The following is a 21,698-nucleotide window of genomic DNA, read 5'->3' as shown; positions in this document are numbered from 1 at the left end:
CTGTGGCTCAAGTGGTAGAGCACTAGCCTTGAGCTGAAGAGCTCAGGGAAGATGCTCAGGCCCAAAGTTCAAGCCTCATGACTCACCAAACAAAAAGCTGAAGATTTCTAAATAAATAAATTCACAATTACAATGAATAACACTAATTAATAGTGTCCAGAATACATATTTACCATGTTAGGAGTTAAGCATTTTACTTAGTATTAACTCTAATTTTATCATAAAATAAAACTTCAAATTTGTATCTTTAGAGCTAGGGACTGCTTTGTAAGCACAAGGTCCTAAGTTCAAAACTTAGTACCACAAAAAATAAAAATAAAAATATAGGGGCTGGGAATATGGCTTAGTGGTAGAGTGGTTTGCCTAGCATGAATGAAACCCTGGGTTCAATCCCCCGGTACCACATAAACAGAAAAGGCCAGAAGTAGAATTGTGGTTCAAGTGGGAGAGTGCTAGGCTTCAGCAAAAGGAGCTAAAGAACACTGCTTAAGTCTTGAGTTCAAGCCCAGGACTGGAGGCAGGAGGGAGGAGGAGGGAGGGAAGAGAAATATATATATACATATACACACACACACACATACATATGTGCTGCTATGTTTTTATATATAGTATATATATATTTTTTACATGTTTAACTGTGAAAGAATTTCATTATATTGTTTATTATATTCAGAAGACAGATAAGCAAAAAAAGTACTTAATGACCCTCTTTCCTTTTTTTAACCTGCACATATGCAACACCCTTTTGAAAAGGAAACAAACGGCATTTCCAATATCTTTCATACCCTTTTCTTATGACATCCTTTTGATTCAATATGTAGCATTCTGCAAGTAACATATCTAACCAGGAAATCACTGAGTAGAAATTGAGGTTGCTTCTAATTTGGGACACTATAAATAAGGCTGCAGTAAGTTTCTTAAACACATCTCTTTACAGTATCTATAAATATTGCTTAGGAATCATTCCCAGAAGTAAAGTGCTAGGTTCAAAGAAATGCATAATTCTAAGGCTTTAGATCTGTCGTGTTGCATTCCAGAAAGTAACAATTTCAACGTGTACCTGCATTGTATGAGACAAGCCTTTCTGTGTCTTATAAATTATCTCAAACTTTTAGTTGTCCTGCCACTGTCCTCTAATACTGAGATTATAGGAGTAAAGTGCCTGTAGATTTTGCTTTGTTTTGGTGCTGGTCCTGGGGCTTGAACTTGGAGTTTGGGTGTTTTGTGCTCAAGGCTAGCCATAGCTCTATTTAAGCATGGGAGACTAAATGGAGAAAAGAACTACATGGACTTTCCTGCCCGGTTGGCTTTGAAACATGATCCTTGATGGATTGAAGCACTGATTACACAAACAAGCGTCTTATTTTAAAAGTGAAAAGGGGAACTGGGAGTGTGGCCTAGTGGTAGACTGCTCGCCTAGCATGCATGAAGCCCTCGGTTGGATTCCTTCACACCACATACACAGAAAATGCCAGAATGGTGTTGTGCTCAAGTGGTAGAACACTTGCCTTGAGAAAGTTCAGGGACAGTGTTCAGGCCCTGAGTTCAAGCCCTAGGACTGGCAAGAATAAAAAAAAAAAAGTGAAAAGGAACTTACTATATTAATTTATAAATATATTAGCACTTCAAGGTGATTTATAGAGATAAAATTTTTCTTCTGCCTTCCTAGTCAATTATTTTAAGTTTCATGCTTTAAATCCTATAAATTATTCAATGAAAACCTCAGGACAAGCAAATACTGGTCAGAGAAAAAGGAAAGGAAGGCAAAGGACTCTGGAAAGGTCCTCTGCTATTTCCCTTGAGTCTCTCTGCTACCACAAGCCAGTCTGAAAATTAACCTTTGCTGAATTTAAGGCACTATAAGAAATATATACTTGGTGTTGTTTAAAATGTTCCTAAAAGAGCAGACTTAAACATCCTGTGGTTTGGGGCATTTTAATTCTCTGGGAAAAGCAGTGTGCAATGGCCACATCGCCTGCACCACCTCCTGTTCAGAACTGGAATCGCATCTCTCCCAACTGCTATTCCAGTGGTAAGGGCAACTGTTTTCATGTGCACTGTTTTATTAAATAGAAGTAAGTGGCAAATGGGATGGGAAGAAGAAAGGAGTTAAAGTAGCATTAACTGAACCATGTGAAATCTGTTCAGAGGTTTGTGTAGAAAATGGGAAGATGCTGGAGTATGTTCCCAGCACGCGTGAAATCTTGGCTTGGGTCCTGGCAGCACACACAAAAAACCCAAAGCCCTTTGCTCCTGAGTAGCTTCCTGAAAATACGATGATGTGAACATTGTTCTTTTAAGGTCTACAGGTAAGGTCCATTTTATTACTGAAAGCTGGCAGTTATAAAATAAAAATAACTGTCATAGTCAAACACTTCCTGCAAATGCTTAAAAAGTTCAGAGTGCTGCTTCAGCATTCACTCCATGCATTGAAAACTCTTCTTGGATGAGTGGAGCACTGACACACAGATGCCTAGCGTGATCAAGCCCAGCAACTTCACCTGATTCATTCTCGTCTGTAAAGTGACTCTTCCTCCAGGAGAAGGCATTCGGCTCAGTGCTGCCTCGATCTGTTAGCATAAGAAAATAGCCAAATAAAAACAGAATAATTCTGCTTCCTGGCAGGGAGGTTTATAACATAGAAAAGGGGGAAAAAAAGACTTTAGCCTAGTGTTTTCTGCTCAGTTCTGGCATAATGTAAGTTCCGTCTGTTATTAGATGCTGACAACAACTGACAACAACATGGCTCAGGACAATTTCTAGCACAGCCTTCATTACCCCATTGGTGTGGGACCCAATAATTACACGGGACGGTTTGAATCAACTCCCTTTTCCTTCTAACTATTTCCTGGATGTAGCATTAAGTTCAGAAAAAGATTTTTTAAAGACATTGTTGTTTGTTTTACCTGGTCCTTTTCTTTTGTAAGTTCATCAAAAAATCGCTCCGTTTCAGCTAGGGTCCTAATTTTTGCTGTATATTCAAAATCATTACCCTGTGGTGTTACTGAAACAGGCTTACACTGCTCATAGCTAACTGACTTAGTCTTCTCCCAGGTTGGTCTCACAGACACTGTCTTCACTCCGTTTGGCAAGGGTTCAGGGCTAGAGCTATGACTGGCATCGGTGGCTTTTTCTGAATAGTTTTTTTCTGTCAGAAAGGAAAGAAATTTTATATTTTTTTTCAGTTTTCCAACAGATAATATATATATATATACATATATATACACATATATATGTATCAAATATATGCCCAACTTCAGCTTCTAGAAATAGATACAAATGGCTCAGTAATGAAGAGATATACTGATTAATCCCATTAAGTAGTTACACAACGGAATTTTAATCCAACATGTCAGCATATGAGGTGTACAAAGCATCATCCCTCCCAATCACACCCATCCCTGAATTGCCCAGTTCCATTTTCTTTTTCTTTTCTTTTTTTTTTTTTTTTTTGCCAGTTCTGGGGCTTGAACTCAGGGCCTGGGCACTGTCATTGGGCACTTTTTGCTCAACGCTAGCATTTTGCCACTTGAGCCACAGCGCCACCAGCTTTTTCTATGTATGTGGTACCGAGGAATCGAACCCAGGGCTTTGTGCATGTGAGGCAAACACTCTACCACTAGGCTATGCTTTCAGCCCACTGGTTCCATTTTCATATGGCTGTTTCTGCCCACCCCTTCTCCATTCTTCAGCACAATCCTTCCCATCCCACATCCACACTTATTCTGGCTTCCTGAAATTTACTTTGTCAACTGTAAGTTAGTTGTTTGTAGAAGTTATACCATTGGATTTCTCCATTGCATAACGAAGCATATTTAGTCAGAGCTTTTATTCTCCACAGAATTAAAAGCTCTACCCACAGTTTGACAATCTTTATTTCTTCTCTAAAGGATTATAAGCATACTTCATGTAAATGCAGTTGAATTTTAAACTTTTTTTTCTAGAAAAGGAGGGTCTAACTGATGCCATATAATATAAACTTCAAGAAAGAAAAAAGGGAAAAAAAAAAAGCCTGGCCAGGTACAGATGGCTCACACTTTGTAATCCTAGCTACTCAAAAAGCTAAGACCTGAGGATCCTAGTTCAAAGTAAGCCTAGGCAGAAAAGCCCAAGAGATTTTTCTTTTTTTTTTTAACTAGTCCTGGGGCTTGAACTCAGGGCCTGGGCATTGTCCTTGTTTTTGCTCAAGGCTAGCACTCTGTCACTTGAGCCACAGCAACACTTCCAGCTTCTGTGCATGTGGTACCGTGGAATCAAATCCAGGGCTTTGTGCATGCAAGGTGAGCGATCTATCACTAGGCCATGCTCCCAGTCCTCTGAGAGACTTCCATCATCATTAACCACCAGAAAACCACAAGTGAACCATGAAAAAAAAAGTTTGAATCCTGCTATTTAGTGACCCTACACTGACACTAATGAGCCACTGCTGGAAGTGATGCTGTGGCTCAAGTGATAGAGTGCCGGCCTGAACACACAGGCACTCAGGGCCTGGGTGCTGTCTCTGAGCCTAGGCCTCTTTTTTTTTTTGGTGGGTGATGGGGCTTGAACTTGGCCTGGGCCCTGTCCCTGAGCTCTTCAGCTCAAGGCTACATCCCTACACTTGGGCAAAGCCCTACTTTCTGTTTTCTAGGTTAACTGAAGGTAAGAGTCTCAGGTCCTTTTGTGCCAGACTGGTTTTGAATCTTGATCCTCAGATCCCAGCCTCCTGAGTAGCTAAGATTACACATGCCCACATGCCACATGCCCACATGCCGGTTTTCTCTAAGCCTCTTTGTGCTCTTTCGACCGGGGAGGGGGGGGAGGGGGGGAGGGGGGGCGCGGGGGGGGGGGGGCGAGGGGGGAAGGGAGAAGCTGATACTCTGACAGCCCACCAAAGAAAGAAACTCCACAAACTACCTGTAACTCTACCCACACTGAGAGCATTACCAAGCCTGGGCTGACTAGTATGAAGAGTACAATAATGGAGTACAAGCTCAGTTCCCCACACCTCACCTCAGCTGCCCAACTTTCCAAGGGCAATAAAGTTCGATATCATGAATGGTTACTTGTAGGGTTTATCTTTTAGAACCTTGAAAAGCTATCAAAATCTTGGGAAATGAATGACTATAGCCATAGTGATCAATTTAGATTTTAGAAAAGATACCTTCTGAGTCATGTAGAGGAAAAAACTGGAGCTGTTTTCTTGGAATGTTTCGTTGTAATGTAGACACAGGAACAGTATCTAAATCATCCAAAAGTATATCAAATCTATTGAATGAAGCAAGTTATTTGTGAGAAAAAAATGGTAACTTGTTTTCCCTATCTCCACTTGAAAGATGAGTTGGCATCCAGTGAGCTCTTACATGTACATATTCCATTCCTACCCTCCACCCCAATCATCGGCCTTGAACTTGAAGCCTGGATGCTATCCCTAAGTTCTTTTTTTTGGGGGTGGGGAGGGTAAGTCATGGGGCTTGAACTCTGAGCCTGGGTGCTGTCCCTGAGCTCTTCAGCTCAAAGCTACCGCCCTACACCTAGGCCTGGGCGTTGTCCCCAAGCTCTTCAGCTCAAGTCTACCCTCCTACTCCTAGAGCCAGGTTCCACTTCCACTTGGCCCCACTTCCACTTCCTGTTTTCTAGTGATTAATTGAAGATAAGAGCCTCATGTTCTTTAGTGCTCAGGCTGGCTTTGATCCAAGATCCCCTGATCTTAGCCTCCAGAGTAGCTAGTAATACAGAAATGAGCCACCATGCCCTGCTTGTCCCTAACTTATTTTGCTAAAGGCTAGAGCTCTACCACTTTGAGCCACATCGCCATTTCTCTGTGGTTAACTGGAGATAAGACTCTCACAGACTTTCCTGCCCAGGCTTTGAAACTTGATTCTCACTCCAATCTCAGCCTTCTGAGTATCAAGGATGACAGGCATGATCCACCAGCACCTGGCTGACATATATTCTTGTAACAAGGCTGGTTATAGAGTGCTTTCCTAGTATGCACGGAGATCTGGGTTCAGTTCCTTGGTACCACATACATAGCCCCAGAACTGGCAAAAAACAAAAATATTACAAAAAACCGAAGCTGGTTATGACTCTAACGCTGAACTTTAATATCCATTTTCTAACATAAAATTATACTTCCACACGGAGATTTAAAGGCTCTTGACACATGTCATTTGATATTTATAACAGTAGGGCAGCATCATTCTCTATTTTATAGGAAGGAAAACTAGGGTTCAATGTACTTAATTGAACTCCTAAGTGCCCAAGGGAGTGGGTCTAGAGCCAAAAGGCCTTCCCACACAGAACAGCCTGTTCCCCTGAGAGGACAGGAGGCGGAGGGGAACTTGCTCCTGTGCACCCCACTGTCTTGTCCTAAAGTCTTCCCGTGTCTTCAACTTTTTGTTGTTGTTGTCAGTCCTGGGCTTGAGCTCAGAGCCTGAGCACTGTCCAATTAACCTCTTGAAAACGGAAGTGGGGCTAAGCTCAAGGGTAGGGAGGTAACCTTGAGCTGAAGAACTCGGGGACAACGCCCAGGCCAAGTTCAAGATCCACGACCCACAGAAAAATAAATAAACAAATAGCAAGCCAATCAAGCATACATATAAATACATTATTCTAAAATTTTTAGAAGACTTACCGAATTGGATTGTTTTCATTTTTGCTAAGCAGATGATTAAATCCTGGGGACAAGTTTTCTTTAGGGGATCTCTTTGGGCTATAAGCCACAGTCACCGGTGTTAACATAATCTCTCTTTTGGCTAAAGAAGAAAATAAAGATGAAATATTCTTTTCCTGCTATATACATTACCGTGCTGAACAGTTTTTCAGTAGGAAATTTTTTTCTAATTTTAAAAGTAACATAATTTTATCCTAACAGTTGGAAAGCTAAGAGTACACAAAGTAAAAATAAAATGACCCACAATCTTAACAACTAGAGGTAGTAGCCCCAATGACATTTTCTAAAAGCACACTAGAGTTTCTGAGACTGGCTCAAAACTGGTTTTTCAGGATTTTAGAAGTCAACTGGAAATAAGGGAACACCAGTGCACTAGTGAACAGAAGCTTAAGAGATTAACTCGTGTCAAATATTTATGAAGCAGTTTCTCTTTTCTGATGAGTCATTAGTTGGAATTGTTTTTTGGTTTTTTTTTTTTGCCAGTCCTGGGCTTGAGCTCAGGGCCTGAGCACTGTCCTTGGACTTTCTCAAGGCTAGAGCTCTACCACTTGAGCCTCAGCACCACTGCCGGCTTTTTTCTATGTATGTGGTACCGAGGAATTGAACCCGGATCTACATGCATGCTAGGCAAGCACTTTAACCACTAGGCCAAACTCCCAGCCCTGGAATTGTTTTATGTATAACTGTCTACTCAATTTAATGGACATACAAAAATACGTGACTAATAAACTTAGATTTCTTCTGTGTGCGTGTGTGAGAGAGAGAGAGCCCTTGGGCTTGAACTAAGGGCCTAGGTGTTGTCCCTGAGCTTATTTTGCCCAAGGCTAGCACTTTACCACTTGATCCACAGCTCTACTTCCAGGTTTTTCTGGTGGTTAATTGGAGATAAAGAGTCTCAGACTTTCCTATCCAGGTTGACTTTGACGTTGGCACCTGGCTCAGGTGTTACTTCCCCAGCCTAAGAAAAAAGTACACCAAATTCTTACTTGGAGTGCTGGATTTACGATTTGAAGGTGGTAAAGATGATGATCTCTGGGAAGCAGGGCTCTGTCTCTTTTGTCTTTGTTGAGTACATTTCTCTGGTGAATGACTTGCACTGAGTGAAGACTCAGTATGCTGGGAATTCACTAATTTTAGACCAGACAAATTAAAAAAAGAAAAATTCAAAGTCAAAACAAACCTTGATTATAGATGTCATACTGCACAAAGTCCTCCACTGAACATACACTTAGCTCAAAAATGTCTTCTCACCATGAAAGGGGTAATAATTATTTGCAAATGTGCTAAAATATGAGACTTCTAACAGATTCATATTGCTTCTTGTTTACAACAGGCATTCAAGGTGTTTTTGCTCAGGAGATTATTTTTAGGAAGCAGGTTACTGATTCATTTATGAGAGATGCTGCTCTAGAACTACTACTCCTAAGACCTAAGGCTGGGGCTGGCAGAGCTGAATACAAAAAGCAAAGTAGAAAGAAAGGAGAAATAGCCAGGTACCAGTGGTTCATGCCTGTCATCCTAGCTACTCAGGAGGCTGAGATTTAAGGATGAGAGTTCAAAGCCAGCCTAGACACAAAAGTCTGGGAGACTCTTACCTCCATTTAAGCCACCACAAAACCACAAGTGGAGCTGTGGCTCAAAGTCGTAGAGCACTAGCCTTGAGCTGAAGAGCTCAGGGACAGTGCCCAGACCCAGAGTTCAACACCACGACCAAAAAGAACTGGTGGAGAAAGCCGGGAGTTTGGCCTAGTGGTTAAAGTGCTTGCCTAGCATGCATGAAGACCCGGGTTCGATTCCTCAGTACCACATACATAGAAAAAAGCCGGAAGTGGTGCTGAGGCTCAAGTGGTAGAGCTCTAGCCTTGAGAAAGTCCAAGGACAGTGCTCAGGCCCTGAGCTCAAGCCCAGGACTGGCAAAAAAAAAAATAAAATAATAACTGGTGGAGTAAAGATCACTATATCTGTTTATCTTAAGCAAGGAATAAAATACTACCTGAGGAGTCCTCTTTCTCTGTCTGTGTCCCCCAATTTTTTAATATTCTTCCTTCATCCAATTCTTTCAAGCCCTTCATGATTGGCGTGTCTGGCATCTCTTTTTGTTTTTTAACAAATAAGCTTGATGATGAACTTCCAGATGAAGAATCCTTTTCCGGAGGAGAATGGTACCTTAAATGAGAATTGTAGTTGTGAGTATTTTTGTGTCCTCCAACTGATCAATGTATATATAGAATGTAGTACTAATTTGTATAGGATGGTATTATGAGGAGGGATTTTTCCGAGGACATTTGGGTAAATTAAGGAGATAAAAGAGGAAGCCCTGGGGTTAATGTCCATAGAAAAGGAGGAGGAGCCAGCACTAATGGCTCATGCCTGTAAATCCTAGCTACTCAGGAGGCTGAAATCTGAGGATGGTGGTTCAAAGCCAGCCCAGGCATGAAAATCCTGAGACTCTTATCTCTAATTAAGCAACTAGAAAACTGGTGATGCTGTGGTTCAGAGTGGTAGAGTGCTAACCTTGAGCTGAAGAGCTCAGGTACAGTACCCAGCCCAGAGTTTAAGCCCTATGACTGACCCAAAAAAATGAAAGAACGGGAGAGAAATCTGACAGCAATATCTGGCACACATTAAAGATGGGCCATGAGGACCTCAGCCATGTGGTACTGTGACCCTGTGCTTACAATCTCCAAACTTTAGAAATCATGTTTGTTGTATAAGGTACTTGTTTTGTGGTAATTGCTTAGAGCTCACTAAGCTAGGACAACAGTACTAGGATTCAGAGGATGAAGAGACAAAGTGACAACTAGTCACTATGATAATGTATGTTTTACATTGTATTGTAAATAATTCCACATGAAGCTACTACATATAATAACCCAGTGCTTCTCAACCCTTTTAACCTCCTAGCATGTAAAGAAATATTAAGGGGACAAGGTGGCTCACACCTATAATACTAGATCTGAACCAGACATGGTAACATACACCTGTAATCCTAGGACTTGGAAGGCTTAGGCAAGATAATTCAGAGCTCAAAACCAGCCCAGTCTACTTGTCAACACCCTGTATCTTGTACTCAGACCCTGACATTTACAAATGAAACCCCTCTGTACAATTGAAGAAAAAAAATTAAATTGTATACATTTTTAAAAGCCTCTGTTTCAAAAGGCCTAGGGTTTGCAGTAAAGCTTAGTAGTAGAGTGCTGCTTAGCAAGTGCAATGCCCTACATTCAAGTTAAGTCTCAGGTCCTCAAAATTAAAACATTAAAACAACAACAACAACAAAAAAAAAACCCCAAGACCTTGGCATGGTGGCTCACATTTATAATCCCAGAAATCATAGGTAGGAGGAGCATGAGCTCAAGACTAGCTTAGGCTGAATAACAAGCTCCATGCATCTGAGCTACATACTGAGACCCTCTGTTTAAAAAAGGACCAAAGAAGTGTCTCCTGGGCTGAGGCTGTAATGCAGTGGCAGACTACTCACCTGATATGCTTAGGCTCTAGGTCTGATCCCCATAAAAACAGACTTGCCAGGCACAGTGGCTGACGTTTTTAATCCTAGCTACTCAGGAGGCTGAGATCTGAGGATCATGGTTCAAAGCCAGCCCGGGCACTAAAATCCAAGAGACTCTTTTTTTTGTTTGTTTGTTTGTTTTGTTTTTTTTGCCAGTCCTGGGCTTGAGCTCAGTGCCTGAGCACTGTCCTTGGACTTTCTCAAGGCTAGAGCTCTACCACTTGAGCCTCAGCACCACTTCCAGCTTTTTTCTATGTATGTGATACCAAGGAATCGAACCCGGGTCTTCATGCATGCTAGGCAAGCACTTTAATCACTAGGCCAAACTCCCGGCCCCTCCAAGAGACTCTTAACTCCACTTAACTAGTAGAAAATTGGAAGTGGCACTGTGCTCAAGGGGTAGGGCAATAGTCTTGAGCTGAAGAGCTCAAGGATAGCGAGCACCCAGGCCCAGAGTTCAAGTCCCATGACCAAAAAAATAAAAATACAGAGACTCAAAGATGGTTCTTCATATCTTTCTGAAGAATACATAATGCTTTTTTTTTTTTTTTGCCAGTTCTGGGCTTCAGCTCAGGGCCTAAGCACTGTCCCTGGACTTTCTCAAGGCTAGAGCTCTACTACTTGAGCCTCAGCACCACTTCTGGCTTTTTTCTATGTATATGGAACTGAGGAATCGAACCTGGGTCTTCGTGCACGCTAGGCAAGCACTCTACCACTAGGCCAAACTCCCAGCCCCTACATAATGCTCTTAACTAGCTCTCCAGTAGTTATCTTACCCAGGAACATGGGGTTCCTCCAGCAGGTTATCTACCTTCCTGTCTTGGATGTCTAGAGGCTGACCGGTAAAGATGGAATATTCTGCACCTGGTATCAGCCACTTCCGCCTGCTGACATCCGAAGTGGCAAGCATGCTACTAGAATGAGAAACATTCCAAAACATCACAAGGTTTGCACTTTGATTTACACAGTACATGCATGTTAAGACAACCTGCTTCCACATAGCATTAGTTTGTTTGCATAATGACTTAAACACATATAAGAACCTATTCTTTAGATACATGATTGAACTGAACTTAACAGAGTTTAGGCCTTGAGTCCAGGCCCCAGGACTGGCAAAAAAAAAAAAAATTACAATAGTCTCTTAACTGTTTCTCAGCAGCCTCCAAAATGGCTTACTCTCTGCAGAGCTCAGGGAAAGAGATGAAGCAGGGATACCCTCTATATTTTCTTAGACACAAAGGGATGAAATAAAAGCAGAAACATTCTGTGTCTACTATCCAGTAGAGAAGTCCCAAGGTACATGCTGCTACTGAACGCCTTAAGAGTGGCCACAGAAATGCTGATCACTCTACCCAGACCCAGCACCCTTCTAGATGATCAGTTCCTCCATGTTAAAAAACTCTGCTTGCCTCAGGCTCCCATCATCCGCTCCTGTCTCCTCTTCACACCTGCTGATGTTGTGAAAACAGGCACATTCAGGAACTGGGACTGTCCTCTGCTCAATGATCTGACCCTAAAACTCCTCAGTTGTCCACCTCAGAAGATACCTTATTTGTGGACACTGTTATTTGAATTTCATGTAATTTTCACATGTCATGAAATATTAATTTTTCCAAACACTGAACAATGTAGAAATCCTTGTTCATTCCTACAGTGAGTATAGGAATGGATTTGGTGTAGGCTGCATTTGGTCTAATGGGATAGTTTGTGAAAGCTTCAGCACTGCTGTCACAGTGTTGCTTCCTGCAGAAGGATGTTTCCACATGTGCATTTCTAGGTGCCTAATTTACACAGCCAAGCAGACAAAACGAAATGCTTTCCTGATATCTTTCCTGACAACCCAAATGGCTCTGTGTAGGAACACTGACAAGATCCAAAAAATAATTTCTTTTCTTTTCTTTCTTTCTTTTTTTTTTGTGGATCATGGGGCTTGAACTCGGCCTGGGTGCTATCCCTGAGCTCTTCAGTTCAAGGCTATTGCCCTACCCTTGAGCCAAATCCCACTTCCCATTTTCTAGAGGTTAATTGGAAATAAGAGTCTCAGGTCCTTTTGTGCTCAGGCTGGCTTTGAACTTTGATCCTCAGATCTCAGCCTCCTGAGTAGTTAGGATTACAGGCGTGAGCTACCATACCTGGCTCTAAAAACTAATTTCTTAATACATGTCTTACTTTTGCAAGGAAATTTAACTGTGAGTTTTTCATTTCAATGGAAATGTATACCTACTTCTAGAGAATTGGAAATTAAATGAAATAACTTACTTGGCACGTGAGGGTCTCACAGCAGTTTTAGAATTGTGACGAAGATTTAACATATTTTCATGTTCTACTTGCTTCACTTGAGCTTCGAGTTTTGAAATCATTCTAATTCAAAAGGAATAAGATAAATTTAGTTTATTTCAACACTATTTACAATATAGTTTACTTCCAAGTTACTTACATTAACAGCCCATCCTCAGAAAAAGAGTGACAAAAGTATTCCCTGCCCACAGACCTGAACTTTTCCACAGAAAAATACAATGTGTGTGTGTGTGTGTGTGTGTGTGTGTGTGTGTGTGTGTGTGTGTGTGTGTTGTCAGTCTTGGGGCTTGAACTCAGGGACTGAGCACTATCCTTTGGCTTCTTCAAGGTTAGAACTCTACCACTTGAGCCACAGGACCACTTCTGGCTTTTTTCTATGTATGTGGTACGAAGGAATCTAACCCAGGTCATGGTGCATACTATGCAAGCACTCTACCACTAAGCCAAACTCCCAGCCCCCTATAATTATAATTTTTGAAAACTAAACAAAATCAGGAAAAATAAACAGAAAAGCACACATTCCTTCTCATTCTTCTCAGTTTAAACATACACAAAAGTGACAAGAGGTCTATGTTTAGTCATGAGACATCTTACCTTTTTAAATCAGATATCTGAGTGTATGCATCAAGCAATTTGTTCTCAGTTATATTTAAGGTATCCTATAAAAATAAGGGGGAAAAAATCGTATAACCGAGAAAAGTATTCAGATGTATTCTTTCAGGTTAAAATGCCTAACATAAGGGGAGCAGGAGTTTAGTCTAGTGGTAGAGTGCTTGCCTAGCATGCATGAAGACTGGGGTTCAATTCCTTGGTACCACATACATAGAAAAAAGCCAAAGTGGTGCTGTGGCTCAAGTGGCAGAGCTCTAGCCTTGAGAAAACCCAAGGACAGTGCTCAGGCCCTGAGCTCAAGCCCAGAACTGGGGGGGAAAAAAAAACTAACATAAAACTAACCTAAGGCTAAAAACTACTATCTTCAAATTATACAAAGACTATTACCTTTACTTGGCCATGTTCTTTTCCAAGGGACTCATACTCTCCTAGGAGCTGAAAAGAAAAACAAAGAATTACACCACAAAATTAAATGGTATAGCAAACTCTGCAAGAGGTCTCCAAAAACCACAGGACCCAGTTGGGAATGTGGCCTAGTGATGGAGTTTGGAATGTGGCCTAGTGGTAGAGTGCTTGCCTAGCATGCATGAAGCCCTGGATTTGATTCCTCGGTACCACATACACATACGAAGCTGGAAGTGGTGCTGTGGCTCAAGTAGTAGAGCACTAGCCTTGAGAAAAGCCCAAGAACAATGCCCATGTCCTGAGTTCAAGCCTCAAGGACCCGTGGGGGTAGGGGGTAGCCACAGGACCCTTTCAAAAATGCTACTGTCATCATATTTTTTGACATTACTCTTTTTTTTTTTGCCAGTCCTGGGCTTGGGCTCAGGGCCTGAGCAGTGTCCTTGAACTTTCTCAAGGCTAGCACTCTACCACTTGAGCCCCAGCACCACTTCCGGCTTTTTTCTATGTATGTGGTACTGAGGAATCGAACCCATGCTAGGCAAGCACTCTACCACTAGGCCAAACTCCCAGCCCAACTTGACATAACTTTTGCAAGTTTGAAGTTATTTCAAAAGAAAACAAAATACCAATTGGTGACCTTTAAAACTGGGTGCCAGTGGTACACTCTTGTAATCCTAGCTACTCAGGAGGCTAAGATCTGAGGATCAGGGTTTGAAGCCAGGCCAGACAGAAACATTGGTGAGACACTTATCTCTAATTAATCACACACAAAAAAATCCAGAAGTAGAGCTGTGGCCCAAGTTTCTTTCACATGGAGTGAAAGAAACACAAGAATAGCACCCAGTCCCTGAGTTCAAGCCCCAGGATCAGCACGTGCACACGTGCGCACACACACACACACACAAATTCATAATTTATTTGTACAGTTCTTTCCTAAATTGTTACATATGACATTTTGCTAAGTTTGATCTTCAGGATTTAATTACAAAGCCAGCCAAGCACCAGTGCCTCACATCTGCAATCCTAACTTACTCAGAAGGCTGAGATCTGAGAATCACAGTACAAAGACAGACTGGGCATGAAAGTCCATGAAACTCATCTCCAATTAACCACCAAAAAGCCAGAAGTAGAGCAGTGACACAAGTGGCAGAACACCAGCCTCAGTACTAGAACGCACACACACACACACTAAAGCAATCATGCCATCAGGCTGCTATCAGTTGTTACTTACATCTTGAAACATTTTGTTTTCCTGTTTCAGTCTAGCTTCTTTATCATCTGAGAGTTTGTAAGCATTCTCAAACTCTGCTTCCAAATCCTGAAGCCTAGATTTGAGTCGAAAGATTGTATTGTCTTTTTCTTTACTGCTGGTTCTCATTTCTTCAATTCGCTCCTGCAGAATTTTGGAGGCACTACTGACTGCGCTGAAGCGTTCTCTCAGATCATTCTATGGAGAAAGGAAAACTAAATTATTTGGAATGAAAAAACAGATGTGTTTAGTAGAAGCTAATAAATTATGGATGTTAAAATATGAAATAAGCCAGGCACTGGTGGCTCATGCTTGTTATCCTCGCTACTCAGGAAGCTGAGATCTAAGGATTGAGGTTCAAAGCCTGCCTAGGTAAGAAACTCCATGAGACTCTTATCTCTATAATTAGCCACCAGAAAACCAGAAGTAGCACTGGGGCTCAAAGTAGTAGAGCTCTAGCCTTGAGAAAACCCAAGGACAGTGCTTAGGCCCTGAGCCCAAGCCCAGCACTGGCAAAAAAAAAAAAAAAAAAAAAACTAACCTAAGGTTTATAAAATCTACTATCTTCAAATTATACAAAGCTCAGGGACAGCATCCAGCTCCTGAGTTCAAGTCCCATATGTGACCAAAAAAATAAAGAAATACATACAAGTAGTAATAAATTTAATGTTTATTTTACTCTAGAATGGAGAGTACAGAAAGAATCACTCTTTTCTTGTTTTCTTTTTTGCCAGTCCTGGGGATTGAATTCAGAGTCTGGGCACTGTCCCTGAGCTTCTTTTGCTCAAGACTAGCCCTCTACCACTTAGGCCACAGCACCACTTCTGGCTTCTTCTGTGTTTATGAGACTGAGGAACTGAACCCAGGGCTTCATGAATGCTAGGCAAGTACAAAAGGATGGTTCTTAAAGATCAGTTTCATGAAGTTATTGCAAGATAGAGACAAAATTTGTGTGGGGTGTGTTTGTGTGTGTGCTCATACTCAGGGCTTAAACTCAGGGGGGCTCATGCCCTCTCTTACTTTTTCACCCAAGGCTAGGGCTTTACCACTGAAGCCATACCTCCAACTTCCAACAATTGGCTGCTTAATTAAGGATAAGAGTCCTAAGAACTTTTCTGCCCAGACTGGCTTCAAACGTTAATCTTCAGATCTCCGCCTCTTGAGTAGCAAGGAGTGAGCCCCAAGATTCCAGCTTGGAGCTCCTTTTTAAGAAAAATATTCTGTAATCAATGATGGGTAGTGGTTGCATCACCACGTATACTATGCAATACACACACACACACACACACACACACACACACACACACACACACACACACACACACACACACATATATATGAGATCTGAGATAATGGGTCAAAGCTAGACTGGGCAGAAAGGTCCATGAAAGTGTTATCACTAATTACCAAAAAGCTGGCAGGTGTCCAGTTCCAATGGCTCAAGCCTGTAATACTAGCTACTCAAGAGGCTGAGATCTGAAGATTAAAGCCAGTCCACAGTTTAAAGCCAGTCCACATAGGAAAGTCCATGAGACTCTCCAATTAACTTCCAAACAAAACTAAAATAGAATGGTTACTCAAGTGATAAGAGTATCAGCCTTTCAGTAATAATAACTTAGGCACAGAGCCCAGGACCTGAGTTCAAGCTCCAGGACCACCAATACACATACACACAACAAAATTTACTACACCACTAGAACAATTACAAAAAAAAAAAGGCAAACTACTTACCAGTTCTGTTTCTAGTAAGTTATTCTTATTTTCAAGTGTTCTTACATGACTGGTAGCGTCATTCAAAGCATTATCTAACTGGCCACATCTGAAAATCATAAGTTCAGATTAAATTACAAGGTAATAATTTTCCTTTAAAAGTATTCACCAATATGTATTACAAAGTAAACTCTCCAATGTTAACTAAAAATACAACTTCAGTCAAATAAATCCCCCCAAATATGATGATAGCTTAGTATCTAGAGAAAAGATCAGGCTAAAATAATATGAAAAGCTTCTTGAAAAATTTCAGTGGCTCATGCCTATAGTTCTTTTTTTTTTTTTTTTTTTTTTTTTTTGCCAGTCCTGGGCTTGAGCTCAGGGCCTGAGCACTGTCCTTGGACTTTCTCAAGGCTAGAGCTCTACCACTTGAGCCTCAGCACCACTTCTGGCTTTTTTCTATGTATGTGGTACCGAGGAATCGAACCCGGGTCTTCATGCATGCTAGGCAAGCACTTTAACCACTAGGCCAAACTCCCAGCCCCTCATGCCTATAGTTCTAACTACTCAGGAGGCTGAGGATCATGGTTCAAAGCCAGCCTGGGCAGCAAAGTTCCCATGAAACTATTCATTTATTTACTTATTTATTTATTTTGCTGGTCCTGGGGCTTGAACTCAGGGCCTGAGTTCTGTCTCTGACCCTCTCTGTGGTTCAAGTGATAGAGTATATGAACCACAGCACTACTTTAGGCTTTTTTGTTTATGTGGTACTAAGAAATTGAATCCAGTGTTTCATGCATACTAGGCAAGCACTCTATTACTAAGCCACATTCCCAGCTCACAGTGAGATTCATCTCCAATTAACCATTCAAAAAACGGAAGTAGTGTTGTGGCTCAAAATGTTAGAGCAGGGGCCAGGAGAATGGTCTAGTGGTAGAGTGCTTGCCCAAGTCTTTGACACCCATATACATAGAAAAAGCTGGAAGTGGTGCTGTGGCTCAAGTGATGGAGCACTAGCCTTGAGAACACCCAAGGACAGTGCCCAGGCCCCGAGTTCAAGCCAAAAAAAGAAAAAAGTGTGTGTGTGTGTGACTGGCTCTAGTAGTAGAGTACCTCCCTAGCAATCATGAGGCCTGAGTTCAAACCCTAGTACTGTAAAAAAAGTATATATGGATATATGGATACACACACATATGTAACACATATGTATACACACACATACATACTTATAAAATATGCACTACAGTATGTGCTTTAGCATGGATGAGACCCTGGATTCAATTCAAAGAGAGAGAGGGAGAGGGAGAGACAGAGAGAGCAAGAAGAGACAGAGGAGGGGGAGAGAAGGTGGGAGAGGGAGAAGGAGAGGGGAAAGAGAAGGGAGAGAGGGGGAGAGAGAGAAACAGAAAGATTGATTTCGAGATTCTAAAAGGTAGAAAGGAAGGAAGGGAAAACAAAGAGGGAGAGTGGAGTGGCAGAGATGAGAGGGAGGAAAGAAAGAAGTACCACATGAAAAGTTCTTTCTGCCCTCATAGTCACAACACCCAACAGGAGGAAGCAACTCAAGTGTCTTTCAATAGATAACTGGTACAAATACATATACATATACATATTCATATATATACATATATATATTCTGAAAGGAAGGAAATTCTGATTCATGAACCTAAAGACAGTAAGATGAGCAAAATGTGGATTACAACTAGACAAATACCATATGAATTCACCAGTATGAGTAGTTATATCCAAAGACAAAAAATAGCCATGTGCCAGTGGCTCACACCTGTAATCCTAGCTACTCAAGAAGCTGAGATGAGGATCGTGGTTCAAAGCCAGCCCAGACAAGAACGTCTGTGAGACTCCTAATTCCAATTACCACCAGAAAATTGGAAGTGGTGCTGTGGCTCAAGTAGTAGAGCTCAGCGACAGAGCACAGGCCCTGTGTTTAAGCCTCATGACTAACAAAAAAAAAGTAATGGCTGTCACTAGGAGCAGTTAACGAGTACACAGCAAGGCCTCTATCACTGAGCTGTAACCTACCTCAGCCCTAGAAGTCACAGAATTCTTCTTAGGAGCTGGGTTCGGTGGCTCATGCCTGTAATCCTAGCTACTCAGGAGGCAGAGATCTGAGGATCAAGGTTCAAAGCCAGCACAGGCACTTTTTGACTCTTTTTTTTTTTTTTTTGCCAGTCCTGGGCTTGAGCTCAGGGCCTGAGCACTGTCCTTGGACTTTCTCAAGGCTAGAGCTCTACCACTTGAGCCTCAGCACCACTTCCGGCTTTTTTCTATGTATGTGGTACCGAGGGATCGAACCCGGGTCTTCATGCATGCTAGGCAAGCACTTTAACCACTAGGCCAAACTCCCGGCCCCACTTTTTGACTCTTATCTCCAATTAACCTCTAGAAAATGGGAAGTAACGCTGTGGCTCAAGGGTAGAGTGGAAGCCTTGAGCTGAAGAGCACAGGGACAGTGCCCAGGCTGAGTTCAAGTCCCATGAACCATCAAAAAAAAAAAAAAAAGAGCTTCTCAGGGGCTCCATAGTAATGATCTTCCTATAAAAGACATTGTTCTACATATACAAAGCCTTCCTGTTTCAGAATTTTGCCCCATGAAACACAGAGCTTTAAGTCAGATATCAGAGCATCATACAAGGCTTGTTCAAATCTTCAAAAATAATTACTCACAGCTATGTGCTTATGATTGTGAGGCCCTGAGCTCAAAACTCCAATGCCACCAAAGGGAGCTGCCAATGGCATGTGCCTAAAATCCTAACTACTCAAAGAAGCTAAGATCTGAGGATCATGGTTCAAAGCCAGAAGTGGAACTGTGGCTCAAGTAATAAGAATGTTAGCCTTGACCAAAATAAAGCTCAGGGATAACACCTGGCCCCACGTTAAAGATCCATGACTGGCATTAAGGGAAAAAAAAAATTACTTAAGCAAAAGGTCTCCACTAAAATTACAAATGCAAATACATTTTCAAAGTGTTTTATTACCACATAGTATGCTTATATAGAAAACTGCATGCTAATCTCATGGTAAAGACTTACCTCTTTATAAGAACTTGATTGGTCTTCTTCCACTCTTCAACTGCAGCAAGTTCTTTAGCCTCTAACTTTTGTTTCAAACTATTTATTTCTGACTCATAATAAGCTCGAAGATCAGCTATGTGTCGAGCATGCTTCTCCTTTAGGTTTTGCCTTATCCTGTCAGTGAAAGTAAAACTCACTATAAACAACAGCCAAAAGCAACGCATGCTTTCTCTGCGCACCCACAGAAAAGATGATGGAGGCTCCGTGCACCCCACCACCTTCTCCACATACAAATATCATAATTAGCTATTGCTTACTGAGTACTTTCATCAGCACCTTGTCTAAAATCTCAAAAAAAAAAAAAAAACATACATTTTTTTGGGGGGGAGGGTAAGTAGTGGGGCTTGTACTTGGGATGTGGGCACTGTCCCTGACCTCTTTTGCTCAAGGATAGTGCTCTACCACTTTGAGCCACAGCGCCACTTCTGGATTTTGGAGGTAAGAGTCTCGTGGGGATTTTTCTACCCAAGCTGGCTTTGAACTGTGATCCTCAGATCTCAGCCTCCTGAATAACTAGAATTACCAGCATGAGCTACTAGTGCAGGGCTCTTGACAATGCATTCTAAAAGATTACTTAGTTCTTACTCTCTTGAAAATGTTATATAGCACTTCTCTAAATTGGTTGTGGCTTGAACTTAGGGCCCTCCTCAGCTCTTTTGCTCCAGGCTAGCACTCTACCAATCTGAACTACAGTGCTACTTCTCCACAATCCTCAGATCTCAGCCTCCTGAGTAGCTAGGATTACAGGCCTGAGCCAGCAGCACTCAGCTTATAATACAGCTTTGGGACTAACAATAAAAAATCATTTTGCTGGGCACTGGTGGCACACGCCTATAATCCTAGTTACTCAGAAGGCTGAGATATAAAAATTGCGGTTCAAAGCCAGCCACAGCAAGAAAGTCCATGAGACTCTTATCTCCAATTAACCACCAGAAAACAGGAAGTGGCACTGTAGCTCAAGTAGTGGAGCGCTACCACTAGCCTTGACCTGAAGAGCTCAGGGACAGCACCCAAGCCCAGAGTTTAAGCCCTATGACCAATAAAAAAAAAAAAGAAAATCATTTCATTATTCAATCCCACACCACAGAAATAGCTATAAATATTGCAAACCATTCATTGAAATACATACGTAGACAGCACCACAGGATCTTCCATGGAAGTCAAGGAAATGCATTCTGGGACACTGTTGGCTGTACCGGGAAGCTGGGACTGATTGACAGTGTTTTCTTCATCTACAGTGTTGACTGAGATATCATTACTAGTGATAGTATATACAGAAGGAAATGTGGAACTGGTCCTACTTTCACTCTGGAACACGTTATTTTTCCAAGAGTCCACTGGTGATGTTTTCATATTTGAAGGATATTTTGGGAACCCGGATAACGGAGAAGCGTTATTACTTGCTTGTGAAAATGAGTCTATGTCAGAGTGACCAGACATACTCGGTTGCAGAACAGAGTCGGGTGAAAAGGATATTCTGTCACCATGAGCATTCAAGAAGCCAGGTGGCTGAGTCCCAGAAATCTGTTGATCTGGCTTCCTATGTAATGTTGGATCTAAAGTCAGGACCTAGAAGTAAGACAGACACCTGTAAGATGCTGCCCTTGGTACTTGGGTTGGTTTGCTTACTTTTAAGTAAGAAGGCCTTAGATCTCCCAGGGGAAACACAGCTATGAGAAAGTCAAAGTCATGAGCATCTTGCACTTCCACTAGCAGAATGATGACGTTACCTCAGGTGGATGATTTGGGTTGGAAGCAGAAGTAAGATTCCTCTCAGGTAACTGAATATTTTCCCTTTGTTTTTTATGATAAATATCCTTCAATGATGGTAGCGTCATCTCATTACTAGTTTTAGACTTAAAAATATGAAACAAAATCATTTAAATGGTGTTATCACTGATGAAATAGCTGATATCAATATCAGCACTACAAAAAGTTTAAAAAGACCTTAAATAAAATGAAAAGCTGGACTGTCAGATTAATAATACAAGTTCTGGGGCTATAAATGTAGTTCAAGTGGTAGAATGCTGCTAGCAAGCAGAAAGCTCTGAATTCAGTAATATCAAAGGAAAAATAGTAAGTTCAGAAGTCATTTCTCAGGAGGCTATCTCATAATGACAGGATTTCCTACCTCCGAATGACAAATATTATGGGTTTAATGTGTAC

At 41.6% G+C, this 21,698-nt stretch overlaps 1 protein-coding gene across 12 annotated transcripts in view; it reads right to left on the bottom strand.

The window, feature by feature from the left end:
• The window catches only part of Mphosph9 (M-phase phosphoprotein 9), a 38,529-nt gene that overhangs the window by 2,227 nt on the left and 14,604 nt on the right, over positions 1-21,698 (bottom strand). For 3 of the 12 annotated variants that reach the window (XM_090319909.1, XM_090319912.1, XM_090319910.1), the window contains exons 8-22: positions 21,263-21,388; positions 20,662-21,101; positions 19,491-19,646; positions 16,462-16,549; positions 14,713-14,928; positions 13,464-13,511; positions 13,059-13,123; positions 12,426-12,527; positions 10,943-11,080; positions 8,649-8,821; positions 7,642-7,782; positions 6,617-6,737; positions 5,144-5,247; positions 2,907-3,148; positions 2,502-2,570 (exon numbers count right to left, since the gene is read on the bottom strand). In XM_090319909.1, the coding sequence (XP_090176035.1) occupies positions 2,502-2,570; positions 2,907-3,148; positions 5,144-5,247; positions 6,617-6,737; positions 7,642-7,782; positions 8,649-8,821; positions 10,943-11,080; positions 12,426-12,527; positions 13,059-13,123; positions 13,464-13,511; positions 14,713-14,928; positions 16,462-16,549; positions 19,491-19,646; positions 20,662-21,101; positions 21,263-21,388 (2,229 nt within the window). Of the gene's footprint in view, positions 1-2,501; positions 2,571-2,906; positions 3,149-5,143; positions 5,248-5,694; positions 6,024-6,616; positions 6,738-7,641; positions 7,783-8,648; positions 8,822-10,942; positions 11,081-12,425; positions 12,528-13,058; positions 13,124-13,463; positions 13,512-14,712; positions 14,929-16,461; positions 16,550-19,490; positions 19,647-20,661; positions 21,102-21,262; positions 21,389-21,698 lie in introns of those variants that run through there. The other 9 variants (XM_090319911.1, XM_090319919.1, XM_090319915.1 and 6 more) reach the window with 7 other exon arrangements.

Source organism: Megascapheus bottae, chromosome 28 (genome assembly GCF_031878675.1).
Source record: "Megascapheus bottae isolate mThoBot1 chromosome 28, mThoBot2.hap1, whole genome shotgun sequence".
In the NCBI taxonomy this organism is placed as follows: Eukaryota; Metazoa; Chordata; class Mammalia; order Rodentia; family Geomyidae; genus Megascapheus; species Megascapheus bottae.
The sequence above is the reverse complement of the archived record's forward strand: the minus strand, read 5'-3'. Positions and strand labels throughout refer to the sequence as shown.